The sequence below is a fragment of the Platichthys flesus genome, chromosome 9 (assembly GCF_949316205.1).
Source record: "Platichthys flesus chromosome 9, fPlaFle2.1, whole genome shotgun sequence".
NCBI lineage: Eukaryota > Metazoa > Chordata > Actinopteri > Pleuronectiformes > Pleuronectidae > Platichthys > Platichthys flesus.
Window position 1 is genome coordinate 15,988,635 of NC_084953.1, and position 23,300 is coordinate 16,011,934.

At 40.7% G+C, this 23,300-nt stretch overlaps 2 protein-coding genes across 6 annotated transcripts; both read left to right on the forward strand.

Moving 5' to 3' along the window:
- The first annotated feature begins 1,702 nt into the window (after positions 1 to 1,702).
- On the forward strand, positions 1,703 to 11,757 carry plin3 (perilipin 3). Of its 4 annotated transcripts, none has more exons than XM_062395948.1 (8): positions 1,703 to 1,834; positions 5,378 to 5,467; positions 5,713 to 5,908; positions 6,235 to 6,317; positions 7,405 to 7,636; positions 9,310 to 9,656; positions 9,967 to 10,185; positions 10,848 to 11,757. In XM_062395948.1, the coding sequence occupies exons 2-8, from the start codon at positions 5,399 to 5,401 to the stop codon at positions 10,986 to 10,988; spliced, it is 1,287 nt and encodes a 428-aa protein (XP_062251932.1). In that variant the 5' UTR covers positions 1,703 to 1,834; positions 5,378 to 5,398; the 3' UTR covers positions 10,989 to 11,757. The 4 variants fall into 4 exon arrangements, with proteins under 4 accessions (XP_062251932.1, XP_062251931.1, XP_062251934.1 ...); XM_062395947.1 differs by lacking the exon at positions 1,703 to 1,834 and adding an exon at positions 1,841 to 1,999; XM_062395950.1 differs by lacking the exon at positions 1,703 to 1,834 and adding an exon at positions 1,841 to 1,999 and having other exon boundaries at positions 9,970 to 10,185.
- A 144-nt stretch (positions 11,758 to 11,901) lies between these two features.
- On the forward strand, positions 11,902 to 21,874 carry zgc:77486 (uncharacterized protein LOC405808 homolog). Of its 2 annotated transcripts, none has more exons than XM_062395951.1 (6): positions 11,902 to 12,150; positions 13,248 to 13,447; positions 13,808 to 13,919; positions 15,932 to 16,059; positions 16,524 to 16,631; positions 18,268 to 21,874. In XM_062395951.1, the coding sequence occupies exons 2-6, from the start codon at positions 13,288 to 13,290 to the stop codon at positions 18,414 to 18,416; spliced, it is 657 nt and encodes a 218-aa protein (XP_062251935.1). In that variant the 5' UTR covers positions 11,902 to 12,150; positions 13,248 to 13,287; the 3' UTR covers positions 18,417 to 21,874. The 2 variants fall into 2 exon arrangements, with proteins under 2 accessions (XP_062251935.1, XP_062251936.1); XM_062395952.1 differs by lacking the exon at positions 11,902 to 12,150 and adding an exon at positions 12,208 to 12,635.
- The last annotated feature ends 1,426 nt before the right edge of the window (positions 21,875 to 23,300 follow it).

Consider the following 23,300-nt stretch of genomic DNA (forward strand, 5'->3'; position numbering starts at 1 on the left):
ACATCCCAGACCTTATAGGTACATTCAATTAATGCACTTACAGTCAGAGCCTGTTCTTCTTTACCATGCGTGCCCCCATTTTCCTGCAGATTTTGAAATATTTAAATATCATTATGAATATTTAATAGAAAAAAAGACTGCTGTGGAGTTGCAGTGCATCTGCAGTGAAGAGATCTTAAGGATGTAAATGTGAATGTGTGTTGTTGCTCTGCGTGGGCGAGGCTAGGGGAAAAAAGTAGAGTTGATGGGTAAAGACTGCCCTCTCAGGGTTCACTACATCAACTGCACTTAACATGGTCGTCTGACTCTGCACCCAGCTCAGTATAAACTGTACAGGGGGGGGGGGGCACTCTCACTCAGATTTACTTGATTTGAGGTGAATTGTTTCAATATACAACTAACCGTTTTTAACACTGCATAATAAAGTTGCTAGCATACATAAGGATATTTTAAGCATTTTCTTTATTGTGGTAAATCTTTTTATGTTTGTCAACTGCTCTAACTTCTCCAATTATTAATGCAAAGACAGTTACTGAATGATCAATAACATTATATTATATGGCTGTATGAACTAATTCTTATATTAATCACTATAAAATGTGTATTAATCAGAAAAACTGTTGATAAACATGGATGAATTCATAAACAATAATTTTGTACTTTGTTATAACCAAAATATATTCAATGGATTTCTGCAGCTTATCTTGTGGCTTTCCTTAAAATAAGGTGTTCGGCTGCAGCAAACATTAAGTATTTATGAGTAAATTAAAACTATATCACTATACATCTTGCATAGAATTATCAGATCATTAATCGTTTATATGTTTATATAACTGTGTTATATCAAATTACAGCAATATGAGTATTATACAAATACAACCCCCCATGATATAAAAACCCTATTGAGGTCAACTGATAAAGCTGAGCCATCCTGCTGAAATTCCTTTCAATCGTCAGTGGACTTTGTACAGAAGATCTGAAGTTGATAAATGAAAAATAGTTCTGCAAGCTTTTTCCATGGAGGTTTTTTACTTGTAGGGCAAAGGGATATTTTAAAATTGTTTGTTTAACTTCAGTAAATGATCGGAATAGTTATTCCATCTCTGGCCATTACTCTGTTAACTGGCAAATAGTGTACTTTTGTGTACATTGTGTTGGAATCCTCTATGATATGTAGATATATAGATAGATAGATAGATGTATAGATCGATTGATAGCTTTCAATGTTACAAAATGATCCAGAATTTCATCATATCAGCAAATAGAAAACAAATAACACAGTGCAACGAACTGTGTTCATACTTAATTCCTCCACCAACAGTTGAGTTTGTTAATCCACGGATAATATGCAGATTTCTCAAAAAGACACAATAGTTACTTAATTCACACACAAAACATTTGTACCACTGCAAAAATAACATAATATAGTTTTTTATAATGGCACCTTCCAAAAGAGCCATTGAAAAGTGCTTCACAAAGAGGATAATAAAACAAGAAAATAAAATATATCATTTAAAATCAAAGACAACAAATGATGTAATACAAAATCTAAAATTATTATTATGAAAAGGATAAATATGATATATGATACATGTAAAATAGGTGTTGTGTAGCCCATCGATCTGTCTCGTAGTTTCCTCTGCCTCTATGTTCTGCAATGTGATTGGTTCAAAGTTGCTGAGAAAGTCTCACACCTCGCCCTCATTGGTCAGCCTGTGTGTGAAAACCTCAGCCCCGCTCAGAGAGAGACAGGGGGCTGATCTGGAGACTGCACCGGTTCACTGACCAGCAGGTCACCGCAGGACAGACCAACAACAACAGCCAGCACCCAGAGGTCAGTGATTCAAAGGCTTCCCCCTGTTTTTTACCGTCTTTAAACCAACACCTCTACGTGTTAGCCGCACCAGCTAAGTTAGCCGCTGTCAAACTAAAATCACTTCCTGCCGATGAGACGTGTCGCGTGTGAACTGAAGTAAACAGGAGCAGTTAGTAAACACAGGTTAGTAAACACAGGTTGGACGAGTTGTGTGCTTATTGTGTGGTTGAGGTTCGGTTGTCTGTCCTTGTCACTCTTGTCGGTTAAAGTTCATCAGCCATAAAGTAGAAGAGGTGACAGCTGCTGACGTCACACACTGCGCCCTCACCTGAGCGGAAGCCAGCTGAAGATCAATATGTGAATTTATAGGAATATGTATTCAGATATCTATTTTACAACATATCAAGACTCTGCAACTTATAGAAACAGAAAGTATCAAAACTTTACTAATGTAAAATCAACTTTTCAGTGTCGCTCACTTTCTTTCTTTATGTTTGTTATATTCTATTATTCATAAACCTAATGTATGTAACGTCTTATTTCTAATATGTTTATGTAAATGTCTGTGTATTTAACTATACTGTCCCTTTTAGCTGCCACATTTTTGTATATATATATAATTGAGTAAATAAAGTTGTAAAAGGAAAAACATCAGCTGAAAGGAGATCACTGGAAAATCCCCTGACCCCTGACCAGGGTTATGAGCACAGTCGACATCAGACATGTTCTAAGAAGGTTGTGAAACAAGTGACCTGTGTCTGCTCCACACTGGATTCCTTCTGGACTTTACTTCAAGGACTGCCAGCATGTTTCCTACCAGATGTCCTTGTTTAATTTGTTGTGCTGAAGCGGTGATTTCCAAACCTATCTAATAATGAAGCAACCTCCTGTGTCCCCATGAGTTATGAGCAGCTCACCCAATGAGTGATTTTCAATTCCTCCGACTGATCCATGTGAGAGAAATTGATGGGCCAAAACAGATGGACTATCCATTGTCTCGTAAGAAAAAAGAGCCGCGGCCTAATCGTGCTTTGACAATCACAAGGTGACTTGGAGGATCTGTGCCTGATCTCACTGATCTGTGTCTGTCTACACTATTATAGACAGAAATGATAAAACTAAAGAAGACAGTATAATTTAATAAACTTAACCCTTCTTCCTTCTCTGGTTAATTACCTCCACCAAGACAGTATATTTTCATTCCGGTCTGTTTGTTGGTGGTTGTTTTATTTGCTGGTTAATAAGATTACTCTAACATTACAATACGGATTACAATGAAACTTGGTGGAAAGATGTGATTTGTGTTTGGGAATAAATTATAACATTTTGGTGCAGATCCAGATCAGGGTCAGATCCAGTAAATTCTTATAGCTAATTTTCTATCACTTATTTCCAAGGGAATAATTCATCGATCCTGAAACATTTTCAGTGGATTGATATTTGATTTTTGAGTGACATATAGTCCACTCTCTATTAGTTATGTCCACATTAGCAAATGTCTCTGTCTGTTTGGATCAGGGACAACTGCAGTCTCTGTAACCCACTCTTTAGTTGTGATATTTTGTTTGTTTCAGCTCTAACACTCTCCCATTTGACAAGTGTCTCAATAGTTTCCTGGCAATACATCAGCTTGTGTATTATTATCAAAGGTCACACAGTGTTTCACTTTCTGAGCGAGCTTAGTCACTATTCATTTTCCCGAAAGGGGATGATGTGGCTCAACAGTGTGAAGATGTGACAAACCATCTTACATCAAATGAGGAAAAGGACACATTGTCTCTTCAGCTGGACTCACGTCAGTGGGAGGAGGATTTCTGAAAGTTAGAAACTGTTTGTCCGTGTTGCCCAACAGCTTTCCTCATCTTGTGAAACTGTGTCTTTGAAACCTATCTTGGGTTCATCTCAATCAGATATCAGGGAGCATAGTGTAAGATGTTGCTTTGGAATACAGCCAATGAAAGTCTTATCGTCAACTGCCTCTTAGAAAGAGAAAGGAAAAAAAGTTGCTCAACAAAGCTGTTGCAACAAAATGCAATTCGCAATTAAACAAAAGCATCAGAGAGATCCCCTGGAACTGGAGAAAGCATCAGAGAGAGTATTTTATTCACTGTCGACATCTAGAAGAATAAACAATGGCTCTCTGTATAAGAAGGTCCTCTGTGGTTATAACGTACAAGTATTTTTGTCGGGCAGGAAGGCTTGATTTTTGAATTGGGCGATATGGCCAGTTATATCAATTGACATTGATAATAAGTTATCATAAATATCACGTTCGTAATTCTTTCAAGTTCAAAGACATTTTGCTCCTGTGTGAAGGTTGCTGTTTTAAACTCTAAGACGAAACGTCACAAATCTGTGGTAATAATAATAATAACGATAGTGTTAATAAGAAGAAAAAGAACAAGAAAACATGATATTTGTCACAGCTTGTTGGATTCAGTCGTCATGCTACTGCTCATGTGTCTCCTGCAGTGGGATCACAGAGGCCACGTCCTTTTTTACGGACTCATCTGCCATATACACATCAGGTGGAACACGGCAGATGCTTGTTAACAGGGTTGAGGTAAAGACAGGTGGATTGGTGTCCACCTCTGTCTCTCTGCACCATCTGGTAGAACACAGACCAATGCTGCCCAAATGCTGTAAGGAGGTAGAGGAGGTGGAGGTGGAGGAGGAGGTAACTGCAGGGAGGTCTTTCTTATCCACTAACTCCAGTTTACTCATCTGCATTTCTTTGACTACTAAAATTATCAATTAATCTTCCAGTTTGTTTCCAGATTTAAAGTATTAAAATTTAGTTTAGTTTTTTGCATTCAGAATAAAACGTGTATATTATGCACATATTGTCTGTAATTCAATTTTTGTACAATCATGCCTTCTGGTTCTGAAATGTAAATATTTGATGAGAATGAAGTTATTATATTTGGGTTTTGGACTTTTATTTTCTAAATGAACATTTGGTCAATTAAGCAAGTAGTTATCATGACAAGGGACAGAAATAAAATGTACATATAGTGCAGGGATGTAATGATTCTCTCAATCCAAGTGTTTGTGTGTGATGTGCCACCATTATATGATTAATTTCTGTTTCACTTTGTTGTGCCGTAGGGAACTTCACAGATGCATATGCTACACCTTGATCAGCCAAACATCACTAAAAACATAACATTTTCATGAATGAATCCTTAATTGTTTCCACTCTCTCTACTCTCTATACTCCGGCATGCTATAATGCAAAAATACAGCTGTGGGAAAATAGACAAATAATTAATACTCTAAATGGTATCATTATCCAATGTTTATCTCAAAACACAGAGACTTGAATCGTTTACATGGCTGCAAAATGTTTACTTTAGGGGGCAGTTTCTTCCTCGTTGCATCATAGTGTTGATAAATAAATTTAACATGGCTGCATTGCGTCTGCCTTTTATTACACTCTCTGACCAGACAGCAATTTCCATTTCACTTCAACAAAGAATCTCAGAGAGGAAAGATAGACGTTGTGCATATGAAGCAATTCGAGGTGACTCACTGATTCTGACTGTCCATATTCTGTGTCAGAGATTGAATCCAGCAGTCACAATGGCAGACAGTGGGAAGACTAATGAGAGTGGAGCTGCAGCAGCAGAGGCAGCTAATGGAGACCAGCAGGTGAGGAGCGCTGTGACCCAGAATGACACCCATTACAAAACTGAGGCCTATAATGAACTCATTGGACACTTTGGCACACTCCATTTTGATGAGCTACTTAAGGGAATCACCCATTATCCCTGAGAGCACACCTAGACTGTACTTAATTGATGGTTCTGATATGCGAGGATTTATAGAGGCATCATCATGCATTTCTAAATTATTTTCAATGACAGCAGTGGTGGTTCTGTTAATATTTCTCCTAGAATGTTGTTTCCAGAGTGAGCAACTTGACACTGGTCAGTTCAGCTTACGAGGTGGTTTCCAGCGCCTACACAAGCACCAAAGACAGCTCGCCCATGCTGAAGGGGGTGATGGATGCAGCAGAGAGTGGGGCCCGAACCCTGGGTGCAGCTGCCACCACCGGGTCCAAGCCTCTCCGGGACATTATAGAACCACAACGTGAGTTCTTCTCCCCTGTGAATAATATGATGCAATATATGAGCAACCACAGCATTTGTATTAAGTATAATTGAATATCAGGTCCTCTTGTTACTATGCGGCTAGAATACAACATAAGACTAAAAATAGGTCTCTTCTTCTGAAAGCAGAATGTTTACTCTGAGTTTCAGAGAAATCATTAAAGCCCTTCCAGCATCCGATGTACAGTAAACATGAAGCAGTTTAATGACTGTTTTTGTTGTTTGCTGCTTTGCTCCCCTCCGACCAATTTAGCTGATGATACTTGTTATACTTTTATTCAAAGGAAAATATTCTGTTTGTGTCAGTTGCCACAGTAAACGAGTATGCCTTGAAAGGTCTGGATAAGATGGAGGAGAAGCTGCCTATTCTTCACCAACCAGCAGACAAGGTTAGAAAAAAGCCATTCTACTTTAATGCAAAGAATACATTTCAGACAGTCTTTTACACAGTTTTCTTTCGCTGCTGCAATTGTTGTTCTCCGTTTTTACTGTGGATGTGAATTGATTCTTTGATATGTTTACCATTATCACTTCTTTCCACATCCACACTAGTTCAGTTTGGAAACGGCACTGTCAAACTAAAACGATCTCTCTCTACTCTACCATATTGCCTCTGTATCAGTTTTAATCCCTGTCCATACTAGCATGACTGAAAACGACTCGTGTATAGTGGGGCTGCATGTAAACAGGAAAGCCTGCGCAGCCCGGCAGGAGTGACCTTTGTCCCTATTCAGGGGCCGCAATACATAGGAGCTGCATTTGAGGAAGGATGGCGTGAATAAGCTGTCTTGTTTCGAACGCTCCTTCAAATGTGATCGACAAATGCATCCTTCCATTCCTGAGCAATGAAGGATCCAATAGGTGGATCCTTGTTTTGCCAACCTATCCCATGAGTCATTGCACACCGGTGACAAAGCTAACAAGGTTGCAATTGGATTTGCTGAGCTGTAGTAAGTGCAGCAGCTCAAAGAATCTAACAATGCAATAGCAAGCTGCTGGAGAATAAAAGGAATCCTTTGTAGACTGAGAAGGTCAAGCCGAAATGAGATGGTCTGGTCTACGCACCATTACCAACTTGCTCAGCTCCTATTATCACCAAGCTTTCATAGATCAAATAGTCTGCTCCTGATTTAGGACAAAGCCCCCTACAGGTATCCATAGCAACAATTTATGAACAGTTGCTTTTACCTCCTTGTAAAATAACCTAGCTATGGGTTAAACTTCCAACAGGCACCAATGCAAATGATTGGAGTTAAATGTTGACAGATATGACCAGAGTATAAATGGATAATACACTGTGGGGTGTCCTTAAAAAAATCAAACAAGCCTCCCCTTCTCTTACTGGTGCACCCTCCTTTATCACTCTGTTAGCTGCTGCCATGTTGCTTGATGGGATACGATCTTTGTAGAAAATGTTTGTATCACCACCATAACGCCAAGATTGATAATCTGATAATCTGTTCTTTTGTTGCCCAGGTGGTGTCGGACACAGTAGGTATGGTGTACCAGTCGGTGGCAGGTGCCAAAGACACTGTGATGGGGGCTATGATGGGTGGTTACGAGCTGACCTGGGCGGCAGTCAGCGGAGGTATCACCAGCGTCATGGGCACCAGGATGGGCCAGATGGTTAGCAGTGGGATGGGCCTGGCACTCAGCCGATCCGAAGACTGGGTCGACCACCACCTGCCAGTCACCGAGAAGGAGCTGGGTCAGTAGCTGTCCTAAATGTGGAAAAAATAATCAGTCCGTGAAAACCAGGGGAGTAGTTAAACCCATATGTTTCCTGCTGAGATGGAGACTGGTGTGTTTTGACAGTTGGATCAAATTAAGCTGAAACAAGGCTGCAATTGAAATTAATTATGCAGGACGAGTGGTCAGTTTTCTTTTGTTGTCGTAGATGATGATGGGGTAATTAATGAATATTTTCCACCACATGAAACTGAAATATGATCACGTTTTATTGCAGATTTGATTCAATCTTTCACTCGTCGATCATAAATGAAAACAAATGGCTGTGTCACTGAAGTGCTTCATAAAACCAGTAACAAGCTCAATATAATTGTCACACACCTTTTATTTTTAAGATCCATCAATCAAAGATTTTTTTTCAGCCCTATGCTTTTGTATTGTATTGTAATTTTTTTACATATCACAAACAGAGCAAAGTGTAGTGTTTACCTTGTTCCTAAAAATACTACATCACCATGATCTGATTCCTGGCCCCATTTTCACAAAGATAGGATTTTGTCCCACACAGACACAAAGTAAATGACAGACATGGAATCCCATTTACCTTTAGTGAGGCCTTTTATAATGTTTCAGTTTTGGTTTTAGGAAAATCATTTTTTCAATTTCATTATTATCTTTATATCACTTACATTACTCCAACATTGATTTCCCACATTATAGAGTGAGCATCCAAATTGCATCTGGCATCACTTCAACTCACTTAAACTTGATTTATTCTAATGGTAATGTGTGAGCATGATGGCATTAGCACTATTTTCCATTTACTTTGAGAGTCGGTAGCTGGCACTCGGTCTTTGCTGCTGATCTATAGCTCAAACAGCAAATCTTATGATGCTTTCCACTTAAATGATCACTATAAAGGCAAGACAGTGTGATATGGTAAGATAGGAGTGATCATGATAAAGTGTCTGGATCCGGACACATCAGTGGTTCATGCTATTCATAGAGAGGGAGGCAGGGCACTCCGAGTCAACTTCCCTTCTGTTAGCTTGGCCCATGAAGCATCCACTGTTTCCAACACTCACAGTTCTGACACCTGCTACTGTGATGTCATGTTTGGTGACAACCTGCCATACTCGTATAGCAATAGGCCGTCCTGTTCTCTGGTTATGGATATGAAAAGGATTCGTCTGCAACTATAATCAGCAGTAGCAGCATAATACCCATAATGGCAGATAAAGTATCTGTTTATGTGGTTATTGTGGCAAAGGCCCACCAAAGTAGCTTTTAACAGAGGCACAGGGAGACTGTTACTCTGCATGCCTCTTAGCTTCCACAGACCGATGGCTGGGGCAGTGAAGTGATTCTCAAGTCTTCTTGTCTCTCCTGAGCAGATCAGCTTTAACCATCAAGTAACCTGCCATGAAAAGATGTTTGGTTTAAAGGGGGTGGATCCCCCTCAAGCCGTTACAAATCGCAGACAAGCGATAATCATACCTTAATACTTTAAATCATATTAAAATTCAAATATAGGTACATCGGTGGCCGACTTTGAAATAATGAATTCTGAACCATCAGTTATGTGATTTAAAACGTGTATTTAGCAATTTCACTTATTTTCCATGAATATGAAAATGTATACTGATCAGTTACACCATTTAAACCAGTTACCATTTTTTATATTTCTCTCAGCTGCTATCGCTGAACCTGCCACCAGTGAGGTAGAGGTGACGACCCCGTCCGACAAACCCGGCTACTTTGTCCGCTTGGGGAAACTTTCTGCCATGGTCCAGGAGCGAGCCCTGCAGCATTCCCTGGTCCGTGCACGGCATGCCAGGGATGCCACCTACGCCGCGGTGGCTCAGATGACCAGTACTATGGACCTGCTCGAGAGTGCCCGGACCAGCCTGGGTACGGCCAGTCACCAGATAGGAGGAGCCTCCGAGCAGCTGCTGCAGCGCTGGACAGAGTGGAAGGAGAAGCAGGCTGGAGCTGGACAGACCGACTCCGAGAAGGATGGGACCAAAGATGAGTCTGAGGTCAGGGCTGAAGCAATTGGATATTGAACAAATGTATTCTAATCCGATTATGTGTCCATTTCATAGCATTTAGAGGGCATGAACTGTACAGGATGCACACTCTAGTATCTTAGTATATTACATTAAAAAAAGAATAAAACTGAATATGATCCCATTTCTCTGAGATGGACAAAAGCAAGAGATCTCATCAACAGTAAAACACACTTGCATTTTAGAGGCTGACATTGTGTTGTAATCCCGTTTTCGAAATTATGTGGAAATGGTGTGATATCATCTAACAATTCATTTATTTGTCATTTTTTGTTCACAGCAGCTGGAATGGCGGGCCCTCTCCATGGTGCGTGGTCTAAGTGAGCAGCTGCGATCAGCATGCTCCAGTGTGGTTTCAAGTGCTCAGGGTTTGCCAGGTGCCGTCCAGGACCAGTTGACCAGCGCCCGACGATCAGCTGAAGAACTGCACTCCTCCCTGGGGAGCGCCAGCACTCTCACACCTGTCCTCCTGGAGCAGAGCCGTCACCGCCTGACCCAAGTACTGATTCTGCTACACTTTGTTTAGTGTGGTGTTTTATTCTGCTGCACCGGCTTAACTAAGAATAGTTCAGTGCTTCATATTTTACACTCTTTGTTTCAATACTATCACTTAACACAACTAGAATAGCCCTCAGAAGAATGGACACCTCCGCCGAGGCCCCGCAGTCTCCTTATGAGACCACATATAAATTCACTAGCTCCAGATTTTTATTTAGATCTGCACCAAATTGCACACGCTCATAGATCAGTCCTCCAAACATGTCCTTGTCATCAAGATCCATAAATTATTCTCTGAGAAATCAAAGAACATTTAAAAAAAGAACATATCTCTTAATGTTAAAGAAAGGGCAAAAACTATATCTTTCTTATGGGTTCTTCCTTGGGTTGTACCTCAGCCCTCCACAACATTTCAGGGCATTTGGTTGAGCAGTTTTTTGTGTAATCCTGCTAAATAACAAACACTTAAAAAGTCTTAAGAGTCGTAGTGAATATAAATTAAACAAGAAACCCAAGTAAGTACTACAGTTGCAATCAGTCTTAGTGGTATCTACTTATTTATGTGATTTTTATCCAACTACGTTAGTCAAACATGCTGTATTTAGTAAATGTGCACAGCTAAAACGTGTGTTAAAAGCTAAACTCGTATGCACTTGTTGCCAGGTTCAACATTCTCTGGATGGCGTCATGGAGTATCTGCTGAACAACACACCACTCAACTGGCTGGTGGGGCCCTTTAACCCACTGATCACTGAGAGGCCAGAGGAAAAGGTGGCGGTGGAGCCTGCTGGCCCAAACAACTAGATTTCAAGACCTGGTCGTGTTTCTCCTTCACCTTATAATCAGTGTGGCGACAGAGGGCCGAGGTTTACTGTGGATGGACCATTTAAAGAAACATTTCATATATTTACTTTAACGAAAGATGGCTTCTATTTGTATAATATTGTAGTCATGATTCATTTATTTTGAACTCGTACGTTTGTGATTTAGATGTTAGTTGAATGACAACTAAAAGCACAGGCACGAGGCCTTATTGTACGACGGTCTATGAGGGCTCCTTTGAAGGAAAGAGATTCTTGAGATTACATAATAATGTTGTTAGACAGTGATGATATTATTGGAATAAAGTACTAATTCAATGATTTAAAAAAGTGTTAATACTATGTGAATAAAGTTGTAGAAAAACTAATTTTTGCAAAAATAATGAAAAAGAAAAATTAATACAAAATAATCTAGGAGAATCTGTGCTCATTAAAGTCCTGAGGCATAAGATAATGTGGCACTGATGAGCAAAATGATGAAACATATAATTATTTGTGAAATTTACACAAAAGTATAAAAACAAGATGCTCGACATTTCTCATTGTAACGCAGGCGACAAGCAGATCTCGTGATTCCCCCTCTGAAATGATGCATAGCTTTATTTTCATAGGGTATTCTTGAAATATATTAACTTTACTGTTGATGATGTAAAAGATGAACAGGTGTTTTACATCTGTTGTTAATCTGTACCTGTATTGCTTTTTTGAAAGATTTGCCTTAGTGCCTTCAAAGAATAAAAATCATTCCTGGAGCTAAGACCACTTTAATGTTTCCCTTGAAAAGGACACATGCACGCATCTTTAGTCACATGTACTCTGCAGTTGTTTCTGGATCTGCAGTTTTAATGTCAGTGTGTATGTGTGCGTGCGGGTGTGCCATGAAGCTGTCAATCAAGTGATATGTCAATAAATCGCCGACACACACTTTGGACATATTTGGTGGTGTTGTGGTGATGGGAGTGTGTGTGCGCGTGCGTGTGCGTGAGAGATAGCCGGTTTGAAGCGATGCTGGGATGACGTCATGGTCGTTGTTTCGAATGTCGGGAGCTAGCGCTGTGTAGGAGGCCGCGCGCTCTGCTGGGGACTCGACTGGTACAGACCTGAGGTCCGGGCCCGTCGACAGCCGCCGGTACTTTGACCCCCAGGTACTGTCTCCTCCCCGGCCCGCTGTGAGAGAGCCCCGCGGCGGGTGGCGGCTTCAGGAAGCAGCCGGGACCCTGCCTGGAGGCGCTCTGTTGTTGGGCTGGCTGATGAGGCTAGCGGCTCGGCTAACGCTAGCCTGCTAACATCAGCGTTTATTCGCTTTAAAACCAGCGGATCTGGGTAGAGTCTGTCGCTCGGGACGCTTTGCCTTTTTGGTTTCCTTGCTGTTTTTCAGCGCGATTGAAGAAGACTCGTGAAGTTGTGTCCTTCTCGTTGTGTTTGTGTTTAATGTCAGACAAACAAAAAGCTGTCCAGCCTAGGCTATTTGCTAATGTTACAGTATTTGCTCTGAGCTACACAGGACCCCGATTGTTTTCTGCTGCGGACGAACTCCTGCTGGGGACAGCCGGCTGTGAGTTGAGAGTTGAGAGATCGTGAGCGGTGTGTTGTTAGCGAGGGCCAGGTCATCGCTTCGTTCGGGTTCGGTGTAAGTTTCCTGATGGTTTGGTGGAGACACGTCTGTAGCTTTTGTTGTTTTTATTGTTAACTTTGTCCTAAACACCTTGCTGTGTGCGGCCGGGGGGGGGCAGCTGAACTAGATCCTGGTTTACCAGATTGTAACTTGTTTTTTTTCTCAGTCTTACCTTGAACCGTTCGTTGTACTCAGCTGATCACACGTTGTTTCTAACAGAATTACAGCCCAGGCTTTCAGGGAAGCATCGATTTGATCTTGTATTTATGACCTGTCCCATGTTGCCCTGAATGATAGACATCGTTTTGTGTGGAACACATTGAATTGTAAACTTTAGCTGGAGTGTTGGTTCTCATATAAGTGTGACAATGTCCAGTTCTGCCTTAGTGCCACCACTGGACTCTGTTATTCGGTTGAGGGTGTTGGGTGTAAACTTTGTTGATGTTAAAAAATAAGAAAACATTCACCTACCATGAGCGGGCCTTATCCCTTGGTCCACCCCATGTTTACTCCAGCTCCACTCTCATGCTCCAATGCCAGTCTCCAAGCTCTTTTAGCTCGAGGACTAAAGTGTATCAGAGAGGGACTCCTTATCATTTTCACTAACTTCTGCCCCCCCATTTTCAGGAACATCCTCTCCCATCCCCCTTACCCCCTCCGCCAGAGCATGGCCCAGGAGACCAATCAGACGCAGGTGCCAATGCTTTGCACTATGGGATGCGGTTTCTATGGTAACCCCCGCACCAACGGCATGTGCTCGGTCTGCTACAAGGAACACCTGCAGAGACAACAGGGCGGGGGGCGATCCAGCCCCCCGGGAGAGAAAGGTAGGAAGATGGGAGAGACGTGACCTAATAAAAAGTTGGGGGAGGCTGGATCTGGGTCTGAAAAGTAGAAAAGATAAGCAGGATGTCACTCAAAATCTCTATAGGCTGTATGGAGAAATGCTCGAATATGCTAAAAGGGGTTGGAGAACCGAGGTAGCAGTAGCTGCCTGCACTGTGGCATCAGGAAGCAAGAGAGTGACATATCCATATGCTGTTTCTCATTAACTCAAAACACACCTAAACTTGAATATACATACACAGGCAGTGAGTGGCATTCAATAAGAGTTTAAGTTCAGGGTTCAAAATAACACGTTCCCTTATTGCTGTCCGTGATGTCTGACTGTTCTTTCCCCCACACAGCTGCTACATCACCTGCAGGATCACCAGGATCAGCTGGTGTGACTGTGGAAAGCACAACCCCAGAGCCCAGTACAGAGGTAGCAGGGACCCCACCCGAGGAACCAACAAGCAGGTATGTTGACTGGCCAGAGGAAAATCACTCAGAACTGTATTCTTCTACGAATACATTGAAGTAAATTATAAATCAGATATTCAGTGTGCATTGTAAAATATTTCACGTGGCCAACTAGACTAACTATTGATATGAAGCTGTGGAAACTTACCCTGCACATGTTGTTTATCATTATATTGGACATTGTACTTAATTGATCATTAAACTATGATTTAATGGATCTAATGAGTAGATTAGTTCATCACCAGCTCCAACACATTATGTTCTGATGTGCTTTCATTAGTCCCCCTCAGTTAATAAGAGTATAACAGCTTGTCTCGGCAGAAATCTGAGATGGTAGGGTATGCTGTGTGTGTGTCTGTGTATTTACATCTTGCTCATCAACATACAGTGTCTTGGGATTATATTACAATAATTGCACATATATTACATATATAACCAGACCACTCTGCTCTTTGCCCGTTTACTCAAAAAAGTATTGTACGACAATGTGCTACGCTCCTCTCTAACCCCATTTTACAGAGACGCAGCAGGAGCGCTTGAATTTGAGATATTGCACACAACAGAATAGTTGTCAGCGAGGCACAATACAACACAAGGCCAAAACAATGCCTTATGATCTAACATTTTATTTAGTTCTTAGAAGACACAGTAATGTATGTTAATTATCTTTTGCTTAAGGTTGACACTGAAAGAAAAAGCTGAAGTGTACTGTAATTGAGTTTTAAATTCTTGCTGAAGGGCCGGTTGTGAAAAATAGCTGTGTAATGTTTAATAATATTTGCAGACCTAATTCAGTTTTTTCATTTAGCTTTATGGTCGTCTCCCTGTATGGGTTGCTGCAGATATGCCAATAAAGAAGGTTAGGTTAGGTTACTTTATTTGAACCCGTAGGTGGATTTGTTTAGCAGCCAAATAGATGATTAAATTGTAAAATAGATTTTTATGTTTTATAATCTGTACCGTTTTGAAGAAAGTGTGATTGCTTAGACAAATATGTGAAGATGTCTTGGGAGCCCCAAGGCTGTTTAATTAATTTATTTATGAACTATAACCTGCTGATTGTGTTGGATTGGGCTAGAGATGCATTTTTTGTTGGCCCTTTCTGTTTATAATTGCTTGAGTCTTGTCTGTTGTGCTATCTCTTCTCATAAAAGGTATTTCTCAGAGTGGTTTTTCACAAAGGGGCTGACGATGCACGATCATCTTTTCCCCCTTCAAATCAAATTTATGCCACAAAACGAGAAAAAGAAGGTTCAGAATAGTTGAGCGTTATTGTTTGTGTCACTTTGAAAGGCTGCTAGAGCGTCTAGAGCCGTTTTTAGACACGACCTGCAGGTAAAATTGGTAGGATTGGCTGCAGAGTTTATTCAGGGTTTGACTTTCACACACTTCTCTGCACGGACGCGTTTACAAGAGCAACAAATCCTCCGCATTATTCAGGAAAGTGTTGGAGCAGACAGAGGCAGGAAGTGACTAATTAACTCCGCTGCAGAGATCACGCAGACACTGGTGTCAGCGCTAATCACCAAAATCTCTCCTGACATCTTTATGTCAGGAGAGACACATAGAAGTGTCTTCTATGTGTCTCTTTAGAGACACTTTAGAAGTGTCTTCTATGTGTCTCTCACTGCTTTTTCACTGGGAGACTTTTGTGTTTCTTTTTTTCATTTTTTAGTTTTGCATCTGTCGCATATTAGAAGCAGGGATCTCCTGCTTCACACATCAAATTCTCCTGGATTTCTTTGGACATTATACTCGGAGGCCAGGCAGTGAAGGTCCTCTGTAGCAAATACGGAGGAACTTTAGAGTTTAGTGCATGTTTGAAAGCGGCCTAAGTTGTCTGTGAATTTTAAGAGGGGTATCACAGATATTTTCATGCAAATAGACATGAATCTCTCTGCCATACATTAACTTCCGACTGCTTTAAAGCTGCGTTAATTCTGCGTTTTCTTTTGTGAATAAGAAAATAATTCCTGTGTGGTTAACTTTATTTTATGTTGTGATTTCAGCCCTAGCTCTCCCAGCCCAGTAACACAGCAGATGACCGCAATGAGCATCTCCCAGGATTCGGGAGCTGTAGATCCTGATCGAGCAGATGGCGAGGAGGGAGAAGAGGAGGGCACTTCCAACAGCACAGGTAGACATCGTCAACCTACTATTCTCTTTAGCCAATCAATTAATTTGTCGCATGATATGAGTTGCACTTGGAGGACACTCCTTTCGTATGAATACACAGACAAACAAAAGGAATTAACTTGCTACCCTCTACCCCCCATTTGTCAGTGGTCTGCTGCTGGTTAGAAAAACATGGAGCTTCACTCTGACTCCATTCAAACAGAAAAGAGTATTCAAGGATAACACAAGAGGCAGAGGCAGTGTGCAAGAAACCTCCTTCACCTTGGAACCTGTAAAGCTCTTTTCATGCATGACTTATCGTATGTGTCCTTTCCCTCTGGATTCAAGAAATCCCCACTTTCAAAAATATTAACCACATTTTCATTGTTTTCTTTGGGTTTCTGTTAGCCTCAGTATTTTACCAGTAAGTGTTAAACATGTATGTTATTATTGTTTGTGACCGTTAGTGTTCTCCTTTTCCACCAGAGCCACTGGGGGAAGGGGCACAGGCTTCATCTGATGGGGACCAAACCCCGGATAAAAACAAGAAAAAGAACCGCTGCTTTTCATGCCGAAAGAAAGTAGGCCTCACTGGTAAGGAAGAGAGGAAGTTTATGGAGCGCACACACACACACACACACACACACACACAAAACTGTGAATTCTTCTTTTTTTACTGGTAAGGTCCAAAGGTTTGTGAGTCATGAATGTCCCTTGCTGGGACTTTACTCCCCTTATCTGACAGTCATAACCTGAAATTCAGAATGGTTAGCTCTTTGTTATTGTGCAGCGTCTTTATGTTTTATGACCCTTTGTGTTACAAGAACAGACATTACGCATTAGGGGTTTAACGGTACGTGTATCTGAACGCACTTTTACCGAACAAATGCAGTGAGTCGACGTGCAGAGCTTATTTGACTTACTTATACCGTGTCAAAGTAAAAAAAACGCGACATAGATGTTTTTCTGGCAGTAGACAGGCAACCGTTCTCTGTTGTCGAGAAAGCAGGGATCAAACACTTACTCAAAGTAATCGGGTCCCGTTTGAAAGTTCCCTGATGGAACGCATACCCAACTGTGACCTCTAAACCGAGGTGCGTACCAAACCGTGATTTTTTTTTTTGTGTACCGTTACACCACTATTAATCATTGATTGTTTTTAATACCATAGCTGTGTGTAACAAGATGCACCCCATTTCCTCTCTGTTAAGAGACAATACTCGGGAAAAATCGTCTACCTCCCTGCTACATATACAAAATTGACTGATGGATGCGCTGTATTTGTTATCAAGGAGAGTGCATCCTCAATAGTTAAAGGCTGCGATAAGGGACTGGATGCTCCATAGACACTTATTAGAGAATGTATTGCAAATAAAATGATATACTGACCTGAAAGACGTTAGTAGGTGGCAAACCTAGCTGCCAAACCTGATTTTGAGTAGCACCTGATCCAAGACATAATATATGACCTTGATTCAACTCGAACCCCGCCTCACCCCATAGTGTGTTTTGTTTTGTCCTTTAAGGTGTCTGCTGTTATTGTTAGTGTTTGTCTTTTTTTTTTTGTCTTGTGAAATTTCAATATATATACTTAAATAGGAGGCACTGTGTCATTGCCATTCAATCTTCCTGTCTTATCAATGTATTTAGAAATACCTTTGAGGGATTTACAATCTAATGCCTGTAACCCACCTTCTCAAAATCTTTCTACCAGGCTGTGGTTTGTTGTTAAATATTCCAAACCCAAATACTTTAGTGCAGAGAGAATCATTCTGCAATTAAGTGGTGCATTTTTCACAGACCAAAACATTTCACAGTGAACTGCTTGGCCTTCGTTTTTTCCAAAGCAGAATTGCCTGACAAGAAACTCCAGGGAGACTATTTAATATTGAAAAGCTATATTTGTGTATACGCCTCATCCTGATCACAATCCTCACTAAGAAACTGAAAACGACTGAATACAGTCTGATAATGGCAGTATCTTCGGGGTCCAATCAAACTTTGTTTCATTTACACACCTATATTCATTTTCTGTTTTCTTTTACTGTATTTTTATTAATATCTCCAATTTAAAAGCAGATATACCTAGACAGGGATGTTGGGTGTTCATCTATTAACCTTTCAACCTGCAGATCTGCTCTATACAATAATGAATGTGCCAACTCTTGAAATGATGTTCATTATAAAGCTTCTGTGTTTGACTGACCCTGTTTACTGCTCTTTATTAAAGGTTTTGACTGTCGCTGCGGCAACCTGTTCTGTGCCATTCACCGTTATTCCGACAAACACGACTGTCCCTATGATTACCGGAGTGCAGCGGCTGCCCGCATACGCAAGGAGAACCCGATCGTAGTGGCTGAGAAAATTCAGAAGTTATGAGGATCTTGAGTGGATCAAGAGTCTCTCTGACTTATATCTGTGACTATGAATTTGAACAATGGCGACTTGGATGAAAACACCTGATATCATGGCTTAATTTGTTCATGGTAGTCTAAGATGGGCGGGTTGGGGTGGTGAGGTCGCAGCCACTGTCCTGACGCTTCCCCAACTGGCCTCTCCCTCTCTCTCCGCTGGTGACTGTGGCTGAACCTGTGTGTGTGCGAGTTCTTTTGTGTGTGTGTGTGTGTGTGTGTGTGTGTGTGTGTGTGTGTGTGTGTGTGTGTGTGTGTGTGTGTGTGTGTGTGTGTGTGTGTGTGTGTGTGTGTGTGTGTGTGTGTGTGTGTGTGTGTGTGTGTGTGTGTGTGTGTGTGTTTTGAGAGAGCCGTAGAGGCTTTGTGGACATAAATGTTGCTGTGTGGTAAGGGAAGGCATTTGATTTTTTTGACCCCTTTTGGTTTCTCAACTTGGGGGATCGTGTGGTTTATTTTTATACAATCCCTGTAAGATGGTTGAAATGAGACGGGGATAAGCTGTTAAGGAATGTGTTGCAGCCTGGATAATGACACAGAGGTCAATTTTAGGGTCTAGAGAGTTAAAAAGAAAAAGAAAAAAAGATTTCATGTATCAGCGAGACCTTTTAAGGGCTTTGGAATATTTAGTTTATTCTCCCAGACTGAAACTGATGTCAACTCTGTGTCAATTTGGCATTTTATTTTTCTCCTGCCCCTCCAACCTTTATCCCATGGGTCACCACATGTTGATCTCCCACGTCTCAGCATTTTCCAGAAATGTCCTTTGATATATTGACTTATCATACTGATATTGGGTGCATGAACAGCTTATGGTGGGGGAAGGTTGGGGAGGGACTGTGTAGGGAAAACTGAGAACCTTGACTTAACTGAGTGATTGAATTATGTGTTCCTTTTTTTCCCCTGTTTTAATGAGTGTATGACATCAGAAGATCTATATTAATATATTGTAGTTAGCTTGAATTGTGTGATTGCATTCTATTTATTTTTTATCGTTTGGTTGGTCTGTGCTGGAGGATTGGCAGCATGTGTCAGCAAATCATTGAGATGTGCATTTAACCTTTGCAATTATATTTAAGTAATTCCATCTTAATTATATAACCATTGAAGAAAAAACACACAGCCATGGTGGATTAGAGTCCAGTTAAGCCGTTACAATTAAGATTTTGCAGTGAAATGTCCATTGTTCTGGATTTAGAAACTAAGCACAACAAAGTGTGTCAACTTCAGATCACAAGATAATGTGCCACACCTACTCAGTTTTGTTCAGCATCTGGGTCATTCGCAGTTTATATTCGATGTACACAGGAGCCTCACTGAGGAAAGGGTCCTTGTGTTGGATCAGGGCGATCTCCTCGAATCCCCTTTTATGTTCGATGGAGTCCGAGTGAAGCTCCACGTTTCTCTAACCACCAGCAGACCACTGACACATGCTGAATGAAAACTGACCTGGGTCGCAGCGGTTACTCCACACACGGACACACCCCCTCAGCTAATGTAAAGATTGTTGCGATGCTGCAGAGCTGCTTGCTGTGCTTAAACAATGTGCTCAGATTCAGACGAGTCCTTTTACTATGAAGATCGCTTCTAGCCAGCTTCTTCTAGGAAGATCCGACCTACTTGCATGTGTGCAGACAAACGTATGAGGTACCATATCGTAAACTGACTGCACAGTCGGAAATGAAGCTGGAATGTTTTAAAAAGCCACACAGCAGTAGCACAATGCATGGCAGCAACCTTGAGGTTCAAGTTAACAGGACTGTGTTTTCTTCCAAATGTAAATACCATATGGCTCCTATTCATATAGTATAATCTTATTGTAGATTTCTGCCAGGTAATGAAGGTGGGGGACTAAGGTGAAGAATAGTACTATGTGTATAAAAGTGCTTTTCATAATTATCCACAAAAAGAATTTGCCTAGAATGGCACAGAATTATCTTTTCCCAACTTGTTTCCCCTTTAATTTGCATCTGCCTGTATCATGTTCAAACAACATTGAGTAGCTGTCTTTACCATGAGTATCTCAAGAGACCACGTGGCTTCTTTTTCTTTTTTTTTCAAAACCAGTCCGATTATTAACAAACCCCTTTAAGCTTAATTAACCTCAATGAATTACACAGTATTCCAGTCCGTTCTTTTACCATGCTACTGAAGTCTAGTCATAGCATATAACCCTTAATATTACAGAAAAAGGTTTTGTGAGATGTATATGGGCAAATGAGGTTACATTTTTTTCCTTTATCATCAAAAGCTTTCTTTGTAAATTATGCTTGATCTGGAGTTGCGTCAGAGTATGTGTGTTGTTTGAAAAGCCAATGCAGAATGGGTTGGCCATGAATGACACTTCTTCTTGAACACACAGAATATCATGTTGGACCTAGATGAGTTTTACTCTGGGCGCCTATGATTGAAAAATTGGCCTTAACCAGGATTTATGTGAAAGTCTTGGCAATGATGATGGTGAACATGTCTAAGCGACTGTGATTGAATATACAAGACTGGGACGGTGTTGTCCTGGGATGAGTCATGGGAACCCCAAGCTGTGAAAAACTAAAACATGAAAAGAGTCAATGTGGATTCTTAAGTGATAATTATGTTGTTGTGGCTTGTGGTCGGAGCAGCTCTGCAGGTTTGTGTTCCCTGCATTGTGCCTGCTAGTCTGACGACCAATTCAAAATATTTTTTAGCATACAGAGTGCTCAGTTATTCAGACTGAAAGTGCTGTCAGAGAAAAAAAAACTTGTGTACTTGGGATGATTGTAAATCATGTGGACTTCATGGTTTACACTTTTCTATTGACTGCTCATCACAACGCCCTCGTTTTGTTTTTTAAGACGTGAGCAGTTTGAATGTAAACCACCAAAATTCACACAATACACCGTGACATCCTCTATCAAACTACTCAGCCCTAATATTGATTAGGCCCAATTTTCCTACATGCGATTTTGGACAGTGGGATAGCTAAAACTGTTGTTTGTGGTGAAGGACTTGGCACCAGCATTTATGGCAACCATACCTAAGTAATCTAGATATTATCCGTACAATTGTTTTCTCTGTCTGTTGCTCTGATATGATTTTGTTGTTTTCAGTCCCATCTTTTTCGCAGAACCTTTCATAATCAGTGTCTTCGTCATGCAGGGGTTATGCTTGATCAGTGTGATAATCCTGAACATTGTGATGAGTCTGCAAACTGCAGAAGGAAGGACAGAAGATGTTTCAATTTGTCTTATTGAGGTGAGCTTGAGGGACATGAAATGAAATCTACAATGTTCACAAAAGCTGTAGTTCTTGTCCCTTTGGCACTCCAGTCCCCCAGAAACACCACCAGATATCTTTTTATTTTGCTTTTCTTTTTAAAGATTTAGGATTGTATGATGTGTAAGAGTAAGTATTAAAACAATAAAATCACAAAGTTTATTTTAAAATACACTTGTCTTTTGTATTTATTTTTGTGTTTATTATATGTATTTTTCAGCACTGGGGTTAGTACTGTAGCCTTGTACACACTGCTCTGTGTTCGAATCCCAGTTCGGCCGGGGTCTTTCTGTGTGGAGTTTACATGTTTCCTCATGTCTTTGTGGAATTTGTTCAGGTACTGTGGCTTCCTCCCACAGTCCAAAAACATGCAGATTGTAGTTGGGTTAAATGGACACTATAAATGGACCGTCTGTGTGATTGTGAGTGGTTGTGTGTCTATGTGTTGGCTGCATGCATTAATATGCTGGCGACCTAGTCAAGGTGAACCCCGCCTCTCACCCAATGTCAGCTGGGATTAGCTCCAGTACCCCCTGTGACTCTTAAAGGATAAGAGGGACGGATGATGGATGGATAAAAATTGAAAGAATGAAAGCCATCAATCTTTTAGTAGATTGTTTTAAAAGTTCTGTTTCTGTATTCACTGGTGTACAGTTGCGAACACCACTGGTTTCGTTGCTTCTCCAGATGGTAGATATATGAACTGTGGCTCACTGCTATTAACAAAACAGTGTAGGCGCATATGGTACATCACAACAGCACATAATGTACTTTGTTGTGTGGTGTAACAGGAATTGCCTGAATTAAATACTCTTATTCTGTTCTTTGTATCGCAGAATTAAATCACTGATTTTTTGATCACATTTTTTTTCTGCCATTATGAAAATTAAATCAATGAAAGGTTTTACCTACTATATATCTCTTAACTCAAAACATGTCCAGCCACATATCGCACTCTGAGGTCCTTGAATGTGGTGTCAGAGTCACTGACTGCACCTCAAGCTCGAAAAAAACAAGCACCAAGGAAAAGGAATTTAATGAAAACAATGCTGTCACATAATCCACTGAGTAGAAGTGTCATTAATGCATATGTTTAAAACAAGTTTGTGGCACAGTTTTATTATTTTACTATTATTACCTGTTATGCATGGTTTCTTCCATATCTTAAACAATCATAAGATTTATTTCAAATGGACAGTAATTAAAGCCAAAGCTCTATTCAAAAATGTGCTTCAACTGACCTCATAGACCCTCTCACATTTAACACTTAGCAGGAAAAGTCCAGTTTGTCTCAGTGAGCATCAGGCCCAATAACAGGACCTCCCAGAAGAATTACAAAGCCATTAATTCAATTTTATTTGTATAGTGCCAAATCATAATATACATTATCTCAAGGCACTTTGCATAGAAGGTCAAGACCTTAAGAACCATAGAGAAACCCAACAGTTCCCTGAATGAGCAGCACTTTAGTGACTAGGGAAAGAAAAAACTCCCAGATTAACTAAAATAAACCTCTAGCAGAGCAGACTCAATGTAGGCGGCCATTTGCCTCGACCAATTATGGTGAGCTGAGAAAAGGGGGAAGAGAGGAGAGATGGGT